The sequence below is a fragment of the Tursiops truncatus genome, chromosome 6, assembly GCF_011762595.2.
Source record: "Tursiops truncatus isolate mTurTru1 chromosome 6, mTurTru1.mat.Y, whole genome shotgun sequence".
Classification (NCBI taxonomy): domain Eukaryota; kingdom Metazoa; phylum Chordata; class Mammalia; order Artiodactyla; family Delphinidae; genus Tursiops; species Tursiops truncatus.
The window spans coordinates 11,616,976-11,640,229 of NC_047039.1; the positions used below are offsets into that span (position 1 = coordinate 11,616,976).

The 23,254-nt window shown below is 49.6% G+C and overlaps 1 protein-coding gene across 7 annotated transcripts in view; it reads right to left on the minus strand.

The window, feature by feature from the left end:
- The window catches only part of EPHX2 (epoxide hydrolase 2), a 66,553-nt gene that overhangs the window by 5,874 nt on the left and 37,425 nt on the right, over positions 1-23,254 (minus strand). For 3 of the 7 annotated variants that reach the window (XM_073805814.1, XM_073805813.1, XM_073805812.1), the window contains exons 12-17: positions 22,396-22,507; positions 13,022-13,093; positions 11,254-11,287; positions 10,033-10,135; positions 8,178-8,247; positions 5,385-5,465 (exon numbers count right to left, since the gene is read on the minus strand). In XM_073805814.1, coding sequence (XP_073661915.1) covers positions 5,385-5,465; positions 8,178-8,247; positions 10,033-10,135; positions 11,254-11,287; positions 13,022-13,093; positions 22,396-22,507 — 472 coding nt within the window. Of the gene's footprint in view, positions 1-2,727; positions 3,203-3,345; positions 3,405-5,384; positions 5,466-8,177; positions 8,248-8,593; positions 10,136-11,253; positions 11,288-13,021; positions 13,094-22,395; positions 22,508-23,254 lie in introns of those variants that run through there. The other 4 variants (XM_019941330.3, XR_012332380.1, XM_073805815.1 and 1 more) reach the window with 4 other exon arrangements.

Sequence of the window (23,254 nt, forward strand, 5' to 3'; positions counted from 1 at the left end):
AAATACTAAGCATTTGAAACTAACTCATTTACCCATTCAAAACACCAGGCATGCGCTGGGCTAGGGTCAAGGATGAATCACCTAGACAGGCAGGCTCCAATCCCAAGAAGCTGACAGTCTGGCAGAAGAAACAATTAACAATTGGGTGCAGCGGCCAACACTGGGGAGAAACTTCCACAAGTGCCAAGAAAGTATTTTATGTGTGGCCAGATGGATTCCTTTGAACTGCGAGGCATGACATTTCCCACCCAATTCTTGTTGCCAAAACCTTTGAGCTTCTGACCTACATATTTTAACCATTGTTTAGTTTTAATTTGTGCTCATGGTAATGTCAGTGTGAACAGTGGGCCTTAGAGTCACTTCCAGGCCTAAAACCGTGGGTTCGTTGTACCCCAAGAGAGAGAGGAATAGCTTTTTGTCGCATGTTCTAAATAGATGCATTTTTAGAAGATATTTCTCCTGGAAACCTTGGACCCTGCTAGTTGACAGCCACCGGGTGTGAGGACAGAACCTGGGAATGATCTCAGCTCCCTGGAGGGAGCTCTATGATCTCACTGATATGTGGGTGGGGTCTTCCATGCCTCTTTTAAAAAGCTATTTCCCTCTGCAGAGGTAAATACACTTGTTATTTATGCCCTTTGTAGTCTGAAATAAAAATAACATTTTTAAATCAAATCAATTTGAACATACTTCAAACAACTTGTAGTTAACAAGGCATCTGAAAAGCATTTTCGGGAATGACCTAAAGATCTTTTCCAATGCAGCGTTGTTTTTATGACCCTCAATCTTGTATGACTGGTGATAGTTGTGTTGCAATGCTACGAACTAGATTCGTCCGGCCCTTATTTGCCGAAAGAGTAGAATTTCTGAACATTTTGAATGGTTTACAGAGATTACTGGGTAGAATACTGGAAATGGAGACAGGCCGAATAGGTTTGCCTACTTGTGCTTCTTCAGATGAGAGATGTTCTAAGATTCTTGTTTCCTCCAAACAGTTCTGGACAAATAAGTCTGGACACACGCAGTTAGTGAAATAATGTTAGCTGGCTCCTGTAGTCATTCCCCCAGAGCACACATTTGCTTTTTAAATGAGTCCTTTAATTCTCTGATCCAAAAGGGAGGAGGTGGTGGTGGGCTGGCTGGAAGTTTAAAGCCCTCAGAAGCCTCATCCTGGGATAAACCGGAAATTTTATGGCTAATACTTCAGTAGCACTTCCTGTGTGCCAGGCACCGTTCTAGGGCCCTGTACGTATTCACTCATTTAATACTCACGACCACCTATGAGTTTGGTGCTATTAATGTCCTTTTCTAATAGAGGAAACTGAAGCACAGTGACCTCTTTCTCGAGGTCACTCTGTGGTCAGTGGCCGAGCAGGGATTTGATCTGGGTAGTCTCACCACAGATTTAGAAAAGAAAAGAGCTTTTGGTAGAAGGAGCTCAGCCTGCAGAACCAGACAGCATGCATCTGAATCTAGGCTCTGCCCCGCACTAGCCAAGTGACCTTGGGCAAATTATGTGAACCTCAGTTTTCCCATCTGTTAAATGGGAAGGATAAGAGTTGGTCAGTGTGGGGCTCCAGGCACACAGGGGTATTTAAGAATGATCGCTGTTAACATTTCTAAGCTGCCCCTTGCTTTCTGCACACACCCGGACATACGTACCCTTTTCTGCCTGGTTAATTTACATTCATCCTAATTCAGAATTCAGCCTGGAGACACCACCTTGTCCACAAGCTTGCCCTGCAGAAAGAGCAGCGAGGGAGGTGAACATAGATTGGTGAGCACACCATGCCAACAGAGCAGGGAGACAGGGCACATGGCCACGCGTGGCTCGTGGCCACTCTATCTGGTAGCACAGAACCAACCATTTCAATCGTGTCAGAAAGTTGCACGGGAATATAAATTGGTGCAGCCACTATGAAAACAGTATGGAGGTTCCCCAAAAAGCTAAAAATAGAGTTGCCATCTGAGCCTGTTATCCCACTTCTGGGCATATATCTGGAGAAAACTATAGTTTGAAAAGATACATGCACCCTATGTTTGTTCCGACACTATTTACAATAGCCAAGACATGGAAGCAACCTAAGTGTCCATCAACAGATAAATGGGTAACGAAGATGTGGAATATTAGCCATAAAAAAGAATGAAATACTGCCATTTGCAGCAACATGGATGGACCTAGAAGTTGTCATACTAAGTGAAGTAAGTCAGAGAAAGACAAAAACCATATGATATCACTTACATGTGGAATCTGAAATATGATACAAATGAACTTATCTACAAAACAGAAACAGACTCGCAGACATAAAGAACAGGCTTGTGGTTGCCAAGGGGGAGGGGGGTGGGGGAGGGATGGATTAGTAGTTTGGGATTAGCAGATGCGAACTACTACATATAGAATGTATAAACAACAAAGTCCTACTGTATAGCACAGAGAACTATATTCAATATCCCGTGATAAACCATCACGGAAAAGAATATGAAAAAGAATGGACACACATATGTACCTGAATCACTTTGCTCTACAGCAGAAATTAACACGACATTGTAAATCAACTACACTTCAATAAAATAAATTAATAAAAAAAGAAAGTTCTACCAGACAGCACTGTCCCAGATCATGCAGACTCGTAGAGAGTCAGAGCAGAGGAAACAGTGTTCACCCAAACGCGATACTTTCTTAGAACAATCACTCTGCTTTTCTCCCAAGAACTCAAACAGCACTAAGCCAGTTGTCTTCATTTTATTGCATAAAGGAGTTCCCATCTCTGCTGAAAAGCTTCTAAATTGCTGATTTTGCATCATCAAAACGCTGACTTGATTATCAAAGAGAAATCACCCCCTGGCCATCCCGTTCTGTCCCCCACAGAACACTAACCATCCTTAGACATAAAGCGATACGTTTATACCCAGAGGATTAATCACATGTGATTATTCCTATATCTAAAATTATGTCAAATCTGACTCATTTCATTTAGAGAAAATCACTCTTTGCTGCAAACCCCTTGAGAACAACGCTGCTGGTTTTGAGAGATGCGGGTAAGGCCCCATCCGGGTACCAGAGAAGCGCCCCAGCAGATGCAGCGGTTGGACTGCCTGCTGGCGGCTGACACACGTCACACCCTAAAGCTTCGACACCCCCGGTGGGTCGCTGGCGTCGGTCTCCAGCCACTCAATGAGGATCTGATTCAACTCTGTGGGCCTGGAACGGGAACAGAAGGCAATTCGCATCTGTCTGGACGCACTCCCTCACTCAGGCCAAGGCAGGGGTGGTAAAGCAAGCGGCTTATTGGAGGCGAACGGGGAGCCCTGACGTCCCCCACCCAGGGACCGCCATCTCCTTACTTCTCCATCTGTGTCCAGTGTCCACAGTCCTTAATATGACCCCTTTTCAGGTGAGGGATCTGGAAAAAAACCCCACCCGAAAAAGTAAATGGCAGAAGGCAAGTTCTCTGCTCCCGGTGGGCCGCCCCCCTGAAAACCCCGCGTGATTTAGGAAGGGAATGACCACTGATCAAGCTCCTACTGTGTGCTGGGTGCTCCACATGCGCTGCCTTATTTATCTTTTCATTATATACATTTATTTATTTCATTTATTTATTTTTGGCTGCATTGGGTCTTCGTTGCTGCGTGCGGGCTTTCTCTAGTTGTGGCGAGCAGGGACTACTCTTTGTTGCGGTGCGCGGGCTTCTCATTGCGGTGGCTTCTCTTGTTGCGGAGCACGGGTTCTAGGCACGTGGGCTTCAGTCGTTCTGGCACGCGGGCTCTAGAGCACAGGCTCAGTAGTTGTGGCACATGGGCTTAGTTGCTCTGCAGCATGTGGGGTCTTCCTGGACCAGGGCTCGAACCCATGTCCCCTGCACTGGCAGGCGGATTCTTAACCACTGCGCCGCCAGGGAAGCCCTGCCTTATTTATCTTTGACCATGATCCTTTGGGTAATATGAAGGCTCAGAGAGGTTAGGTAACTGGCCCAAGGCCACACAGAGAGTGGCTGAGCTAAGATTCAAATTCAGGCTGACCCATACTCATCACAACAGACTGTCTCCCTCCAGAACCATTAGGACTTGGCCCGTTCACAGCCTGGAAAATGGCGGGTCGAGCTTGGCTCTTGCCCTGTAGCCATGACTGCGTCCCCTTCCCACGTCGCCTCCCTCCTCCCTGGTGATCTGCACGCAGGGCTGTTCAGTCTCCCTTTCGGCGCCTGAATCCCCAAAGTGGGTCACAGCCCTCCCCGGACTGGCTCCACCACCCACAAAGGGCGTCCTTGGCAACATGCCTTGAATCACGCTCTCTCCACCGCACTGGATGATGCTAACTAACAAAGCCACGGCCAAGGGCAGGCGAACGCTCTCAGCAACCAGCCAGGATACGCGAGCCGTCACGGGGACCCCACCTGCAGGCCTCCCAATCCCTACCAAGCCCCACGCTTTCAGCAGAGTGTGCTTCCAAAACACAGGCTTGATACCCATCTCTCCACCTCAACGGTCCCCTCACCCATAGGTCCACACAGCTCAGCCTGGCCCAGTGGGCTCAGGATAGCCTCCCAGCCGCACCCTCTGACCTCTCTCATCCATCCTCACCTCTCAACACCCTGTCTCCTCTCCCGTTCTCTCTCTGCCGGGCAAGGCTTAGGAGTTCCTCAAGGCCAGAGGCAGTGGTCAGCACCTCTGTGAAGCCCTCGCTCCCAGCTGGGCCCTTGTCCACACAAGCCTCCTGCATATGGGGTACACTGCTGGACATGACCTCCTGTGGGGTGGGGTCTGCACCTCATTCATCTTTACCGCCCTGGTATCTAGCACTGTCCCAACTCATCTAAGTGCACAGGAAAAGCCCATGAAATGAAAGAATGAGTGAGTGATGAGAGATTGCATCAGTGAAGGGGAAAGGAAGCAGCAGTCTTTTTTTGTTTTCTTTTGGCCACACCGCGTGGCATGTGGGATCTTAGTTCCCTGAAGTGTGGAGTCTTAACCACTGGACCACCAGGGAAGTCCAGGAAGGAGCGGTCTTTTTTTTTTTTTTTTTTTTTGCGGTACGCAGGCCTCTCACTGCTGTGGCCTCTCCCGTTGCGGAGCACAGGCTCCGGACGCGCAGGCTCAGCGGCCATGGCTCACGGGCCCAGCCGCTCCGCGGCATGTGGGATCTTCCCGGACCGGGGCACGAACCCACGTCCCCCGCATCAGCAGGTGGACTCTCAACCACTGCGCCACCAGGGAAGCCCCCGAGGAGCAGTCTTAATCGCTGCTCCCAAAAGGCGACAGTGATGCTGCTGAGGAAGCCCTCGTCAAGCGAGCGGTTCCCCCGAACATCCCACTCTTCATCCTCTGGGACGCCTGCGCCCTCCTCCAAGAAGCCCCAATGGCCCCGAGCAGGACCATCGCCTTACCCAGTCCTCCATATGCTTGGACATCTCAGGAACGAGCACGAAGTCCTTCTCCGCGGTGACCATCAGGGCCGGCACCAGGATCTGGGGAGGGATAACGGGAAGGAGAAGCAGCCTCCACGCTCAGGCCCTCCCTCACCCGGCGAGGAGATGTTATTTTCACACCGCGGGGCCTCCTCCACTATCAACTCCCCCGCAGAAGACCCCTCAGCACCACTGTGGTCTGGCTTTGTTTCCGCCACGTGCTTTGCGTGAAGGAGGCACCAGTATTACTAAAGATCTGAAAGGATGGCGTGCGAGATTAGAAGGTGTGTATCTTGCTCTCTGCCCCTGGTTCCTGGCATAGAGCCCCTGAAACCCTTGTAAATCCCTAAGTGATGAGAGCACTCCTGTTCCAATGAGGTGACTCTGGCTGGGCTCCTGGATGGGGGCTGGTCACCAGGAAGACAAAGCCATGATTAGACACCTGGGATTTTCAGCTCCCTCCTTCCCCCCACGTCTGGAAGGCGAAAGGGATGAAATGGAGTTAATAATTGATCGCGTCTACGTGAGGAAGTCTCCATAAACATCCACATAACCCCAGTAGCAAGGAGTTCGGAGAGCTTCTCGGTTGGTGAAATCCACACCAAAAGGATGACACACCTCAGCTCCACAGGGTCAGAGGCTCCTGGGCGTGGGACCCTCCCAGACCTCACCCTGTGGATTCCTTCGTCTGGCGGTTCATCTGTGTCCTTTACCAAATCCTTTAATAAACTAGTAAACGTGAGTAAGTGTTTCCCAGAGTTCTGTGAGCCACTCTAGAAAATTAATAGACCCAAGGAGGAGGTCCTGGGAGCCTCCAATTTACGGCCAATCAGTTGGAAGCACAGGTAACAACCTGGACTTGGGGCTGGCGTCTGAAGCGGGGAGCAGTCTTGTGGGACTGAGCCCCTAACCTGTGGGCTCTGACGCCGTCTCCAGGTAGCTGGTGCCAAAACTGAGTTAAACTGCAGGCCACCCAGCTGGTGTTGCAGAGAACTGCTTGGTGTGGGGAAAACGCCCACACATTTGGAGACCAGAAGTGCCAGAAAGAAAGCGATTTGTGTGAAAGTAAAGGAGACACACAGGAGGAAAAAAATGGGTTTTTCTCATACGGATGGATTCAGCCACGTATTGACCACACAGGTTGTGTGTGTGGGTGTGTGTGTGTGTGTGTGTATAAGTAAGAACACGCGTGTGGTCCACTCTGTGTGACTGATATTCCTGACACCAAACAGGTGGCACTGGGAAGGAGGAAAGATGCCCTTAGATGGAGATCAATATTCCTTTTCTATGAACTGAATAGAATATTCAATTGAATAGAATATTCACACTCTGCCCTTCACAGGGGCAGCCAGAGTGTGACTGGGCCAGCCTGACATTACAGGCAGGAAAGGGACTTCACTTTTTGTCTACTGATGCATGGGGCACCGCAAGGTCGAGAGAACCTCCTTTTACTCTGTGTTCTCAAGCTACCATGACAATTTCCAAATGGTGTTCACTGTCCCTGGGTAAGGAATGCTCACCGTTTTTTACCTACAACACAGAACTGTGCGCTTCTCACTGCGCCCCGTTCACCAAGGGGTGAAGACCCAGTGGTGGTTTTGTGGCTGAAATGAATCCTGAGGCTGCTGTGGGGGTGGGATGGACACTCTAGAATGTTGCAGGTGAAAACGTAAAGCGGTGGCAGAGGCAATGGGAGGAGGTGGGAGAGGAGGAAGATCTGGAAGGAAACTGCAGAAGAAGGGGTCCCCAAACCTACTGCCATTGGGGTTCACCTCCCCGAAGACCTCATCCTCGTCCCTCATGCTTTGAGAGAGTCTGCCAATCAAACTGCAGTTTTGTCATTTTTGTCCATCAGATTAGAGTGATGATAGGCTAAAGAGCATTAATTAAACCATTACTACGTACTAGGCACTGTTCTAACTCAGCATCTGATGTGCGTCAACCCACTTTATCCTTACACAGCTCCTGCCTGAGGTAGGCACCATTCTTGTCACTTCCATATTAGCGGCCATGGAGAACAGAGTGGTTAAGTCCCTTGCCCAAGGTCACACAGGGCACAGGTCCCACATCCCAGGCCGACTCTCTGCCCAGCCTGCTCTGAACCACTGTTTTTATGCTCTACTGCCTCAAGACCTAACCCTGTGAGGTCAGGACCTCGCCTGTGTCATCTGCACCATTCCTGGCATATAGAGGGCCGTTCATTTTTGACTGAATCAAGAAGATGGCCAGGGCTACCAAGTGAGCTGAGGAACGTGAAAATGCAATTTCCCTTAGGTTTTTAATGTTCTGAACGTAAACCAGGGACCCCATGACTCCCTTTGCAGACCCAGGGGTTGGAAACCTGTCTTCTGCTTGACACAAGGAAACTGAGACTCGGACTGACTCGGTCGAGGTGAAACAGACAGAGGTTACAGCCCCGTCTCTCTGAGAGCACGTAATGTTCCTCTGTGAGCCAGGAGCTTCATCCTTGTTACCTCTGGGAGTTAACTGGACCACCTGCGCCCGGAGCCAGGGCACCGCCGGGAGACCTAGGCGGTCCAGACCGCTGCTGCAGTCACCTGGCAGACCCCTGTCCCCGCCCTCTCCCCACCCTCTGCCGTTCCAGGAGAAGCAGCAGCAAAAGAGGTCCTAAGAGGAAACCCTGCAGCGCAGGCACCTCCAAAAGCAGCCGGCCTGTCTGTCCACCCCTGGCTCTGACCCAGCGGCCTATCCGTTGGGTCCATGGATGCCCAAAGGGTGACTCGTTGGGGAGGAGAACAGCGCTGAACTCACCTTCCTTCCCAAGCCTTTGCAGCCCCACTGCCAGTTCCTTTCCATGTTTCGGTACCAGTTTAGAGGTCCCCTGGGAGGGGCGGACGAAGGAATAAAACAAGGAAAGCTTTTAGTAGACGCTTGTGCTACAGACCCCACCACAGCAACCCACTCAGCATAGAGCCAGTCTTCCCAGGAAGAGCAAAGGCTCCTGCAGGGCGAAGAGAACAGAGCCCAGGATTCACACCCCGGTGCCCTGCGTGCCTGCCAGGCTTTATCGAGCACGGCCTGGTGCAGGCACAGCGCTGGGCTGAGGGCTGATGTTCTCTGAAGTGGGCATCCAGGGACACACAGAAATCGGCCCCACAGGACTCTCCATTTTCTCCGGGGACTGTCTCGGAAGACGGGGGTGGGGGAGCTTGGTTTAGTGCCCTCACCAACCAGGGCCACTCCCCTGTCCCAGGGAGCCCGCAGAAAAGGGCCACCGGGAGGTGCTTCCTCCTAATGTGACATCAGGAAGTGATGCCGAGGTGTCTCCTCCGGACAGGTAGGGTGGCTCCAGGGCTGTACCTGGAGCACTGTCCCAATCCTCAGGTGTGGAATGGGTTGGTGCTGTCCAGCCCTTGAGGCTTCCTGTGAAAGGGAGGGCCCGGAGAGACCTTGGACACGTCACGTGCCCTTTGGGACTTCTGATTTTCCCTCCTTTGCAAGGAGGGGTCGGATCGGATTGCCTATACGTTCCCTTCCAGAGAACCTCTGTCCCCCAGTCTAAGACTCTTAAATTGTCCCCCACTTCGGGTGGGGAGGGGGGAAGAAAGGAGATGGAGACACTGGGGTCTAAAGGCCACCACGGGTGTTCACGGCCAAGGTCGCCACACTGTGAACTTGTGGGCTGGGCTGACGAAGGCGGTCCTGCTGTTGGGCTCCTTCTGCGCCCCTGGGTCTGAGTGAGGGATGGGGGCGTGAGGAGAGAGGAGGAAGATGGAAACGTGGTGACCTGCAGCGCCCCTGAAGGACTCACGAGCTTCGAAGATTTGCAATACCCAAATACGTGAAGGGACACGCAGAAAAGGGGCTGTTAAGAGGGACTCTCAGTGATCTCAGGGCAGGGCCCTGAACCGCAGCATAGAAACAGACCTGAGAAAAAGGAACGGAGTCTGGCAGAGACTGCAACATGGGCGGACCAGAGTGAAAGGAGCCACACACGAAGGACCACACAGCGTACGACTCCGTGTGCATGAAACATCTGGAATAGGCAGCTCCAGGGGGACGGAGAGCAGATGGGTGAGTGATCAGACCTGGGGGCCCAGGGGAAGTGGGGGTGACCGCGACAGGGAACAGAGCTGCTTTCTGGGAGATGAAAACACTTTAAAACGGATCGTGGCGATCCATAAAATGTGTCGTGACGGCGCAGCTCCATGAAATGACTAAAAACCATTGAACTGTACACTCTCAGAGGGTGAATTCTGTGGTATGTGAGTTAGAGCTCAGTAAAGCTGAGCCTATAACCACCGCCCCCCCACCGAATATGTATGCAGTTTTTGAGGTGACGTGGGGTTTTTGTGTTTTTCTGAAGTAAGAACTCAGAGCTGTCATCTGATCCTCACAGAGGTCACCACTGAAAAACAGTTGAAAACATCTGCTCTGAAGGGGCCCCTAAGCATAAGGGAGAACAAGCTGAACTCTCCAAACTAGAGCAGGCTGAGCATCGTCAGATAGTGAGCCTCCCGGCACTGGAGGCATTCAAGCAGAGGCTGGCCAGGCTTTCACTGGGACTGAGCTGGCACTGGGCCTCACCCTGCACTGCGAGAGCAGAAGAGCCCCTGTCTGCCCACCTTCTCTCTCCTGTGTTCTCCTGGGGTGCTGTTCTCTTTACCTGAAACCAGACTTCTTGAACTGCTGAACGTAGAACTGGATGTCCTCCTCGGTGACCATCTTGCTGAGGCTGGGCTCCCCTGGCGTACTCACAAAGAGTCCTCCTACAAAAAGCCACTTGTTTCCTCTCCCACCCCCTGGGTCAGGTGTCCAAGTTCCAATACCTGAGACCCTTCACCACCTCTGCTTCTTTTATTACTGCTCTCTGTCTCCCCAAGAGACTTGGGCTCCCGGAGGGCAGTGACTCTGACTCGTGCTTGTGGATACCTGCCCCTGCCTCACACCAAGTGTGCGCTCAAAACTTTTGAGGAATGAAGGACTGAACGATTGACTACGTGAATAAGTAAAGAGGTGGAAGGAGGGAAGGGGGAGGTGTTCCTGACCAGTGAGAGGAGTGTGGTCTTTAGGCTTGGAGGAGTTTAACTCCAGCCTGGCCACTCTGGACAAATTCTGTAACTCTTCTGAGACCCATTTTCCTCATCTGTAGAATAGAGATAATAGTGAGAGTTCTTACGGATGTCACGAGAAATATAAACTATATTACTAAAGGGGGCTAACCCAGTGTCTGATGCACACAGTAGGTGCTCAAACAAGTGATAGCAATCATCATTATTAATAAAAATACAAGGGAATGATGGCAAAGTCACAGGCTTGGGGTCAAGCAAGGTTCTGTGGGAACAGTGCCGGATCCAGGAGTCAAGGGGATGAGCGCCAGTCTGCTCCCGGCTCTGGCTCCTCACTTATATCCAAACTGGGAGGGAGAACAGGGGCTGTCTTCACGGGATGGAACTGAGCCTGATGGAGGGGAGGCCAGGGCACTAAGACAGAGGAGACCTGGCTGGGGGTCTGGCCTGATTTCCACTCTGCCTGCACCAGGTGACCCTGCAGAGGTCAGTTCCTCTCCTGGGTCTCTGTCCTAATCAGTAGAAGGTGGATCTGCCCTGAAGAGCTCTGAGAGTCCTCCAGGCTCTGACTGTTTAAGATCTTGAATCCAAAACGTCATGGGGGAGAGGAAGCCAAGGCTGTGTGGTCAGCCCAGGGTTAGGGTGAGTGCGATTCACCAGCGGGGACCTACGTTAAGCAAGTCAGGGCTTAACTAGTTCAGGGCGGGCAGGTGGCTGCTTCTGCCCACAGCTGGCAGATGGAGAAACACTCATTTAACGTTCGGCTGGTTCCCGTCATGGCCCTCCTGTCTCCATTCCCTCCTGAGAATGTCTCTTACCCATTTCACAGACTCTGTTCGTGGTGAGGAAAGTCTGGAGGGAGAAAAGTTAGAAGGGATGTCATGGGTCAAGCAAAGGAAACATGCAGGAACGGGGCATCTAAAAGTCCTACAAGTGCCAGCAGACTATACAGACATGCTAAATGCCCAAGAGAGCTAGGCGGGTCCTGAGCGGTCAGAGCAGAGGCAGCTCCCAGCCAAGCTCCAAGGCCAAGCCTGCTCCTGGGTGCTGGCGGGTCTTGGGAATGTAAGGACTTGGGTGTATCAACCAGTGGGAACAGGAGATGAGACCTCAGGTCAGATGCGAAGGTAAAAGTGAGATCCTCCCCACCCCTCCACGGTGAATCCGCTCAATCTGGGGTCCTCAGTTAAAGGGTGGACTAGAGAGAACCCACCCACCACGACAGAGGGATGTCAAAGGAGGTGGTCCATTCAGTTTGGTACTAAGAGGAAACCAAAAAAAAGCTCCCCTGGGGATTCACAGCCACAAGCCTGCCTTCACACGTGTTTCTGTTTGAATCCACACTACGAGATCTGGAAACCCCCACTAAGTGAAGTAAACAACAGCAAAAGTGAGCTTGGGCTGGCAATGCCACCAGAAGGCCTGGCAGGAGAAGCAAAAGCTAAACCGCCCAGGAGGGCCATTTCCTCCATCTCAGCTGGAGCAGGTTGGAGCAGAGTAAGCTCTGCTAAAGAGGAGCTCACAAACCCAAATTACAGAGCTCGCTCCCTACCCTGCCCCACCCCCGGCACATATACACTAAAGCCCATTGCAGGAGACAGCAAACACAGCCAACAGTAAAACGAAGACTCTCCAGGAAGACCAAATAATAGAACTTGCACAGAGAGAGAATGAAAAATGAGTCTGCTTCAAATGACTAAAGACCAAAGAAGGAACTGAACAACAAGAATAGAACAAGACTCTATTGAAAGAGATCAGAAGGCTTTGAAAAAGAACCAAATGCAACTTTCAAAATTAAAGATGGGCTGAACTGCAGATGAGACATGACTAAAAGACGAATGATACACCAGAAGGTAGACCTGAGACCAATTTCTTACAAGCAATGACAGAAGCTTCTAGAAGAAAATAATTGTCAACCTAGAATGCTATACTCAGATAAACTGTTCTTTGGGATTGAAAGCAAAATAAAGATATTTTCAGGCCAAAAAATTATGAGTTTACTGCTAACAGACTCTTACTGAGAAAACTACAAAAGAAGGTACTTCAGTAAGAAAGAAATTTGAACTTAGTATAAAAGAGTGAGGTGACAGAAGTGGTCAGCAGAGAAACTGGCAAAAATCAGGCCGGCTAAGTAGGCACTGACCAGATACAGCAACAGCAACAGTGACTCCTAACACGTAAGACAGGAGGGTGGGGTTACCGCGTTAAAGCATTCTAGGCTCCTGTGGTTGTTCAAGAAAAGGGTTAGAAGCATCAATTAATTCTGCACTTTGATAAGCAATTATCCATATGAAAATGGTAATAACAGCAGAATTTCTAAACTGTCACCATTATAATCCTTCTTTGATCTGGGTTTCATAGCCCTACTGGTGTGTGACAGAGAGGACAGGACCTTTCCTCATTAATGAAGGGACCAGTGGAGTGAGGACCCTAACTACAGAAGTCAAAGAAAAGAAGGCAAGTTGCTTATTCCCAGACCCTGACATCCCCTATCCCCCCATCCTCCCAGGGAAGCCATCTGGGGATCTGCACCCCTGCAGCTCCCCCTTCCTGCTTACCCCCTACCCTGCCTCCCACACCCCTCACCTCATCACTTGCTCTGAAGAAGCTTCTGAAAGTCCGATTCAGGTTCTGTTCCAGTTCAACCTCCGCCACTCCCTAGAACAACCAAGAAAGCAAAATGAAGGACTCAGCAGAGATCTTGGAAACTGATCTGACCCAAAGCCAGAAGCTCCCAACCTCTGTCCCATCCAGCCCAAGTTTCATTAGAAGTGCATGAATTTGAATTTTCATATTGAAACACGTTTTTTTTTTTTAAAAGGTTTGAATAAAATATGAGATGCTCACAGTGGTCCCGTCCACCCCGCCCCACACCGGGGAGGTGGGTTTATGGCTGCTGCTTTCTTTTCTGTTTATCTAAATCCCTACAGTGGGAATGTATTACTTATAATAATCACTTTATTATTATAGGCTGGGGAGCCTATAATAATAAGAGTATGGCAGTGTATGGTGGTCCATTCTGGCTGCTATAACACAATACCATAGATCGGGTGGTTTACAAACTCAGACATTTATCTCTCACAGTTCTGTAGGCTGGGCAGTCCAAGATCAAGGCATCAGCAGATTCAGTATCTAGCGACAGTTTGTTTCTTGGTTCATAGATGGTCACCTTCTCACTGTGTCCTCACATGGAGGAGAGCTCTCTGGAGTTTCTTCTAAAGGGCACTAATCCCATTCATGAGGGCTCCACCCTCAAGAACTAATCATCTCCTCAAGGGCCCACCTCCTAATACCATCACATCAGGGTTAGGATTTCAACACACGAATTTGGGGGACTCACAAACACTCAGTCTAGAGCACAGTGCTGGCCTACTTTCTTCTCCTTTCCAACTGCTCACCTGAACCAGCTAAACTGAGTTGCAGGATGTTTTCTGAAGGGGCGCCCTACTTTCTCAGCTCTGTGGTTTAACGTATTGTAACTTCCACCAAGAGCACCTACTTCCCTCAGCTTGGCCTTCAAGAAGCCTTCAACACCTGTGCCAAATACTCTCTTCTCCATGAAGCCCTACCCTCCCCCATCACAGTAAAACAGCTCAGCTCTTCCTGGATCTCACAGAGCCTTTCATGTCCTCTCCATGGTCCACCCTGAGAGCAGGCAAGCTCCTACTCATCTTCTTCCCCAGGGCATCTGTGACTGGTCCTGGATGGAGCAGAGGTTGAATGTATGTTTGTTCCTTTCCTCCGAGGAATGTTCCCGCAGAGAAGGGTCCTGTAAGCCAGGTCAGCAAAGTGTTCTGGTGGCCAGCGGCCCTCAGACCCTGCACACTTTAAGAGGTCCTGCTACCCTGCACTCATTTGTTCTGCATATGGCACGTCATGAGAGCTCTGGATCTACGAGACAGCAGCACTGCAGGCAAGGAAACATTTATCATCAAGCAGTGCTGGATCTGCAGTTCGAGATTTTCTGAAGCAAGCAATGCTGGCATGTGAATTACAATCCCCTCACATGTGTAAGATTCCATTATGACAGAGAATCAATCGTGGCCTTCAGTTACGTGATGAATGTCAAGGCGAGAAACAGCCATGGAAGGCAGTGCATTTTACGCGCTCTATAAATGCCCTGCACGTTGCCACGGGTCATCGTTCTTATTTATTGAGAGCAGTCCCTAGCTGCTGTTCATGAGCTTGTGATGTGTCTCAGTGTGTGGAGGAATCTCCACGAGTCCAGAGGTCTGGACTGGCTGCAGAGCTCAAATAGTACTTAGAAGAGCAAATGAATGTCAAAAGGGTCAATAAAAAATCAAAGAGAGCCCAAAGGTAAATGAGTCTCTCTCCCCACGTGAAAGCATGTCAGATCGACAGGGATGAAGAGGACAAAGGTGAGGGCCAGAAAGCGGAGAAGATAAGAGCATTTGTACTCTGGTTGTGTGCCCTGCCGATACCATCGATACCATCGGACGCTCTGTAATTCATAGAAGGTGATACCCTATTTTTAAGTCCCACAGACCAATGACAAGCCTCCCACCAGTCCAGCTGGATAGGGTTCCTCCCTTTGCGCTCCTGATCAGAGGAATTAAAGGATGAACTTTGGAATCCAACAAACAAGTCTCCAAGCCCCACCACTACTACTTATTAACTGGGCAACTTAATCTTCCAGAGCCTCACTTTCCTCATCTATAAAATGGGAGTTTTGTAAGGATGATAGGAGATAATGCCTGTTTCTGACCATGCCTGGTAGATACATAGGAGGGAGGCCAATAAATGGTGATCATTGTTATTATTATTATCTCCATCGTTAAAGTTATCTAGTTGCATGAGAACTGTCTATTTTGGGATCTGGTCCCCTCACGAGCCTGTGAATTTCTTAGGGACACACACTGTATCTTACGCATATTTTTATTCCCACTGTGATAGCACGGTAATTGCAGGTACCCAACACAGGCTAGAAGGTTGGGAAGAAGAGAGGGGAAAAAAGGAAAGAATGTGAGATAAAGACTTTGGTGGGGGGTGACTTCTAAGCGATCACGTGGATTGTGGCTTTTATTTTCTTGCCCTCCATTGCAAGCTCACACTCATCAAAGAGGGTGTGAAATAAAATGCATATTTTGTGGCAGGACAAGAAAAATTTAAACATAAAAAAAATCTTCTCTGCCCTTTGGCCTCCTCTCTCCCCTCCACTGCGCACTGCGTACCTGCATTATGCATCGACCAAACCTCCCCCATCAGCAGAAATACCTGCTCAACCGTAAAGAGCAATATTCTCCCAGCATCGACAAGACAACTCCTTAAAAGATAACATTCCTTCCTGATGTCGTAAGGGGCCACGATGAGCCATGACCCACTACTTGCCAGATTGTGTAAACTGTCAATAATACATCATGTAATACACAGCCCTCTGTCTCAAAACATGTAACTGCGTTTTGACCTCGAACAGGCAGAACAGCTCTCAGAACCTTCTGAGAGGCTGTCCCCGAGTTATAGCCCTCAATTCGGCTCGAACAAAATTTTCCATTTCTGTCTCAGATCGATGGATTAAGTTTTTTGTCGCAAAGGTAATTCTCCTCCGGCTTGAGGTGGAGGGGAGCAGTAAGCCTACAGAACTCTGCTCAATGTTACGTGGCAGCCTAGATGGGAGGGGAGTCGGGGGGAGAATAGATACACGTATATGTATAGCTGAGTAGCTTTGCTGTGCACCTGAAACTATCACAACATTGTTAATGGGCTATACGCCAATATAAAATAAAAAGTTAAAAAAAAATGAACGAGTCTGCTCTACTCTTACCCCAAAGCTATCACCTGGGCAGGCAGCTCTAGGTTCTAAGGAAAAACTCCTAGAACAAAGCCTTTGGAATTCCATGAATCCTGGAGCTTTGTCTCAGAAGACTCTGGGGCTGTTTAAGGAGAAAGACTTCCTAAGAGTCAACACGGAGCTCATGAAGGATTTGAAGTATAAGAAACCAACCTTGGAGCTTCCCTGGTGGTGCAGTGGTTGAGAGTACGCCTGCCGATGCAGGGGACGCGGGTTTGTGCCCCGGTCCGGGAAGATCCCACGCGAGCCATGGCCGCTGAGCCTGCGCGTCCGGAGCCTGTGCTCCGCAACAGGAGAGGCCACAACAGTGAGAGGCTCGCGTACGGCAAAAAAATGGAGCAGGTGGTGCTGAAATTATCCAGCTGATTCTATTTGTCTTTGCTGCCCAGAGCTGCCTCCTCTTCCCTTTCTTACTACACAAATGCAAAGGCCATGATCCCTTCTCTGAGAAGAAAAACACAGCTTTTGATCTGAGTTTCCACCAGACTCGGCAAATTCACAGGACAGGAGAGTAAACGTTGGCCAAGAGTTCAAAGAGCTCAAGGAGCTGGATCTTAACCTGCAGTTTGTCTAAGCCGCACCTTGAGGTGCTCAGCAAACTTGAGCAACAGTTGGAAGGGCTGGGGGCGGGCTTCTGGACCCCTGAGTGTTCCTGGACACGGCCTCCAGGCTGGAGAGCGGTGCGGAAGACGGGGTGGGGTGGGAGGAGGGACGGGAAGGGGGGGCTCCCAGGGCCCACCCCTGATCAAAGAGTTGCTCTATGTTATGTTTTATTCATTGGCTTGAATTCAGCTAACGTTTAAAGCTATCATCCCTGTGAAAACCATCCAACGAGACCATCCTTTTTCTGATGAGGAAACTGAGGGCCATAGATAGGAAGGGACTTGGCCAGTCCGTTTCCTCACCAAGAGGGAGCAGACAGGCTGGCGGGACACCCCCCCCACGCCCCCCACATGGTTTCTCCTTAAGACCCAGCTTGATGCCCATCCGGACCAGCCCCAGTTGCTGGATTCACCCAACCACTTCCTGGGAGCCTTTTAGTGGCCAGATGACTAATTTGAATATCGAACATTTCCCTGCCAAGAGGCTTTGTTCTAAGAACAAAACCATCCGCCAACAGCTACCACAGACCAATAAAGGTACCGATTTTTCCACAAAGACTGTAACAACCTTTGAAATGAAAATCCTTGCTCTACTAGGACTGCAATTAAGTAAGCATCTTTCCCCTGAGGTCCCTCCTTCCATCAAGACCTTGAGCTTATCCTGGTTTGCTCCTCCCCTCTCTGCTTCGATGCACAGAGCACACAAAGAAAGTCCAAACTCCCTCCAAAGTGTGGCTTAAGAGGAGGTGTGTGGGCTTTGAAGTCAAACAAGGCGAGGTCAACATCCTGACCCAGTCACGTACCTGATCTCAGGCGAGTGAGGGAGGCTCCCAGAGCCTCGGCCCGCTCAGCTGAAAAGATGGGAAAGAACGCCACATACTGTTGCGAACAGAACCACCTGGCCCAACAAGGCACTCAAAAAGCAGTAGTTGCAACCCAAGTGTCCACCAAGGGGAGAATGGATGAACTAAAAACTCACACAACGGGATATTATTCAGCCTTAAAAAAAAAAAAAAAAAAAGGAAATTGATACACGCTCCAACATGGATGAATCTGAGGACGTCCTGCTGACTGAAATAAGCTAGACACAAAAGAAAAAAGTACTATATGATTCCACTTATATGAGGTACCTGCAGTAGTCAGATTCATAGAGACAGAAAGTAGGTGGGTGGGTGCCAGGGGCTGAGGGAGGGGAGGATGGGGCGTTAGTGTTTAATGAATAGAGTTTCAGCTCTGCAGGATGAAAAGAGTTCTAGAGATGGATGGGGTGATGGCTGTACAGCAGTGTGAATGGACTTAATGCCACTGAACTGTACACTTAAAAATGGTTAAGATGGTACGTTTTGTGTGATGTGTATTTTACCGTAACTTAAAAAATAATCAAGAAAAATAATTTTTAATGAGCTGAATTCTGTTGATACATACCCTAAATGTAGTTTGATCAAAGGTAATACATAGTGAAACCACTACTTCCCTTTTTCTATCTCCTATAACTAATACAGCCTAAAAGAAATAAAAAGCAGTAATTCTCAAAGTATATTGTCTGGAGACCTTTGGGGGGCCCTGAGGCCCTTTCAGGAAATCCATGACGAAAAACTTTTGTAACAATACTAACATGTTCTATATCCTCTTTATTCTCATAAGCGTACAGTGGAGTTTTCCAGAGGCTCCAAAAACATGTGACATCCCAACAGACTGAACGCAGAAGCAGGTAGGAGAATCCATCTGTCTCTATTAAGCCAGACATAAAAGAGGTTCGAAAAATGTAAAACAATGCTATACTTCTCACCAAATTTTTAAGGAAAATAAAGATTAAAAAAAAATAAAAAGATGTTATTTATATCAACATGGGCACATTATCCTTTTTTAACGAATCGACAGTTTTAAATTTCAATATCTCGTATGGTAAATACCAGTAGATATAACCCACGTGAACTAAAGCTCTTTGAGGTCCCTAATAATTTGTAAGAGTGCAGAGGGGGCCTGGGATTAGAAAATCGCAGAATCACTGTTAAAAGGGAACCTTAGTGAGATAGTCAATGCCCTGCGCGATCCCCTCCAGCCACTCTTGAGTGGAGCCAGCTGCCCAGAGGTCTCTAATTCACCGAGAAGGACGGCTGCCCGCCCATCACTACCTGGGAGGTGGCTGGATCACCCCCCTCCTCGGGGCTATGGTCGTTGTTCTCGAGGTGTGGCTCCAGGACCTCACCAAAGAACTGTGACTCCTTTGGCCCCATCAAAAACCTACTGACTCTGAACTCTGGAGGGGGCGTCCAGGGATCTATGTCATAATTAGCCTTCCAGGTGATTCTGAAGCACACTGACATTTGAGGTTCATCGGACTAGACGGTCACAGAAATTGACTGAGAATCACAGAAGACAGCTGTCAGAGCTGGGAGGTTATGCGCACGGGGGTCACCTGGGGGACCTGGTTAAAAACGCATATTCTCATTGGGCAGATCACAAAGGGGGCCGGTGAGTTTGCATTTCTAGCAAACTCCCAGGTGACACTGATGCTGCTGCCCGCCCCCTCCCCGACTCCGCACCTCACCTGAAAGCCCAGCGCCATCCAGTTCAGCAGCTCTTAGCCTTTACCGAACTGCTAAGGTTCTGATGAAAGTTAGGGGCTCTTCCTGGAAAAATGCACGCGCCTATTAAACTCTGGGGGCAGTTTCCAGATGTTCCAGACCTTCTGAAGTTCACCTAAAGGATCACTGACTCTTTTGTTACCCTCTCTTTCTCATCTCATGACATTTAACCCTGAGTTAAGGGGTTTCATAAGCATCTTCAGTCACTCGTCCCCTCAGGCTGGCAGCCCCTTCTCTCTCAGATCCCCCCACCCAAATCCTACTCACCTCCCTGGGTCCAGTTCAAATGCTCCTTCCTTTGCTGAAAGGTAACTGTGTTTTCTTGTGGGCTCCCAGAGTAAGCTGGACCTCCATTACAGTCCTTTCTGCTGCCTTGTTCCCTGGGTGTCTCTTACGTGCCTGTCTCCCCAAGAGCTGTTTAAGCCCTCAAAAGTTGTCACTCATCTCTAGATGTCCCCCGAAACTGGCACACAATAGATGGTGCAGAGCTACCTGCTGGATGAACCAGTTCTTTACAATTGACACTGGTCGAAACATTTCTGACATTTCAACAGGTTTGTCAGGCTCCAGCCCTCCCCCCAATTGTGGGCCACCTGTGTTTTGCAGCAGTTAGGAGTCTTCTTACGAATGTCCAATTCAAAAAGATAAGAAAGAAAATGGAAAAAAGAGGTGGAAGAGAAAGAAACGGGCACACAACCCCACGCCCTCCCTCTCCCTCTGCTGCATGTGTGGTACCACAGCAGTGGGAGCCAGAGTGTCAAGGGCCCGTCATAACCTATCCACAGGGCCTGGGGGCTGGGCCAGGGGAGGAGGCAGACAGGTGAGAGCAACTCTGACGCATGGGGCACTCGAGGTGATGGCACAGCAGGGCGGGGTCGCGTCCTCTGGGCACACAGAGGGCAGTGGGAGGGGGTTGGGTTTTGGGGGCTGGGGACCAAGCAGAGCCAGAGATTGAGAAAGGGTCAGCTAAGAGGTGACAGGGACCCAAACACCTGCTTCACAGTTTTATTTGGGGCTGTTTCCTTCCCAATCCCTAAAGGCTGAGGCAGCTGCCACTCAAGAACCTAGAACCAGCACTTCATTTCTCTCCCACCACCAGATGCTTCTCACCAGTCTGAGATGCACCTGAGTGATTCAAACACCTGGGAAAGGGTGACAGGCAGTGCATCGCACCTTGGTCTGGGATGCTGACTTCTAGTCCAGCCGAAAGAATTAGATGGGGGCCCCCTACGATAAGCGTTAAACCTACAACAACTCTTTACTAATTCCGACATCGACTACAAACTTGGGGCTGCTTTCCGGGCCTTGCACAGGGACACGTCCTCCTTCCTGTCCCATGAGCCCGGGTCTCCTTCCAAATAAGTCAGTTTCTCACAGTCCCCACCCTTCACCCTCATGGTCCCCACCTGTTACAAGCTGAACTGTGTCTCTCCCAAATTCCTATGAAGTCCTAACTCCTAGTACCTCAGAACGTGACTGTATTTGGAGGTAAGGTCTTTAAAGAGGTAATTAAAGTAAAATGAGGTAATCAGGGTGGGCCTGATCCAATGTGACTGGTGTCCTGATAAGAAGAGGAAATCTGGACAGGGACACACACATACAGAGGAAATGCCATGGTGAAGACACAGCAAGAAGAGGGCCATGTACAAAGCAAGGAGAACCGCTTTAGAAGAAACCAACTGTGTAGACACCTCGATCTCGGATTTCTGGCCCCTAGAACAGTGAGATAATACATTTTGCTGTTTAAGCCCCCCAGGCTGTGGCACTCGGTTATGGCAGCCCTAGCTGACTAATGTACCATCTAAATCATCTTTACCTCTCAAGATCAAGGTTACTTCAAACTAATTCAAGACACTGTGGTTCAATTCAAGCCAGAGGAAGCTCTTTAGCTGTCCACACTCTGGGCTGTGGCAGTGGGGCTCTGGCCTCAGTGGAGGGTGTGATACCCAAGCATCTTGTCATGACGTTGCCGGAGGCGCCTGGTGTCTTACTGAATGAGTCAGATTATTGCTTGCATCAAGAAGTTCCTCTTCCAAGCCACCATCTTACTAATTAAAATCATTCTTGGAGAAGAGTTACTCGCCAAATCAAAACTGGGATGGCTGTGACCCTCGCTGGCAATGGTACCTCCTATGAGCAGCAGACGAGCTAGGGCTGGATGAGGGGTGTGATGAGATGCTCTCGTGCTCTTTGTCAATTAATCTGATCTATTCTTCTCTCTTTGGAGTGTTAGGAAACATCTTTTATCCTCTTTGGAATTGCCCAGACATAGCTGGGCGTCGGGGTCCAGGGCCCACGAACAGAGGAGCAGGTACCCTCCACAGATGAGGGCAGCTATGGGGGGTGCAGCCAGGCCAGATGCTGCTGTTTCAGTGAATCCAGTGAAAGGAGGCAGCCACACCCATCACACATCACCCAAACCCCAGTGGGCATCTTTGAAAGGCATCTTGAGCTGTGGCACATGGGTGACACCTAGAAACCTTGAACGCCTCTCAAAGGATGCTTGGGGCCTGATGCAGGGCTTTTAGGCTCTGCCACTCTCTGTAATCACAGATGTCACTCCTCAGCAGAGATATCAAATCCCTGGCGGGAGGCCAGGAGCTGTCACCACCAAGAGGTGGGTTTCACCAGCCTCTCAGCCAGAGAATTGAGAAGAAGCGGCTCCAAAATAGAGTTCAGCCCCCATTTCCCAATTTCAGAGAAGCAGGGGAGCCCCACGCGCCAGCCCCACCCCCCAATCCCCTTATCACCCCAAATACACACACAGAGAAATGCACCGTCAGCCGGGAAGGACCAGCCCCGCTCTGGCGCCAGCTTCACCTGAACCCATCGGTGAACTCACTTCTCATTCAAGCCACAGAAAATTCAAGGGGACAGAGATAAGTCCGATCAATGGGAAGAAGGAACGAGGAAGGCAAAAGAAGAACAAAAACCTTGCTGGGATCATTGCCCCAAACTTACTGGTTCCTGGAAGTAGAGCTGGTAATCAAAGGCAGGATTGGCTTTGATTCTCTCCATTGGGGACACTTTGGGATTTGCTGGTATGAAGGGAGTATTCAAGCTGGCCACTGCCCTGTGGAAAGAAGAGGTGTCAAGACACAGACCCCATAAGAAGACAGTCTGTAAGGACCAGAAAGGACCTCATGTGTCAGAACCCAAGCTCAGAGTGGGAGAGTGCTACACACAAGACCTCACACCAGCAGTGCAGGGAGAACGGGACCTGAAACCATACTTCTTGACTCTCCAGCCCAGTGTGTGTGTTTTGTTTTTGTTTTTTTTGCCACTAAACTGCAGTATTTCTCACCTACTTGCCTTCAACAAAGATACACGCACGTTACGTGCAGTATATCCACCTTGACTACAATACGTGAACAGTACAATCTTTCTCTAGTTTGTAAAAACACAGTCATTTCTTCCTTCCTTCACTCTGTGTTGAGTGTAATTCCACGCCACATACTAGGGGAGAGAAAATATAAAACCAATACTCCAAGAGCTTATAGTCTAATAAGGAAGGCTAGTCAAATACACCCATGACTATATTATGAGATAGACTGCAAAATGAGGCATAGGAATTCCTACAAAATACCACAGGAATTCAAGGAGATAAAGGATTTCTAGGTTGGGCATCACGGAAGACCTTATGGAAGAGATAGCATTTGAACTTGACTTTTACAGGTGGGGGAGAGGTGGGGAGGGGAACCAATACCTGCAAGGGAAACATCATGAGGTCGCCTGAGCCAGTTCTAGAATAAGGCAAAGCTTGGGGTTGAGTTTGATGGAGCAAGGAGTCTACAGGGCCAGAAGCCAAGTGGTTAATGGG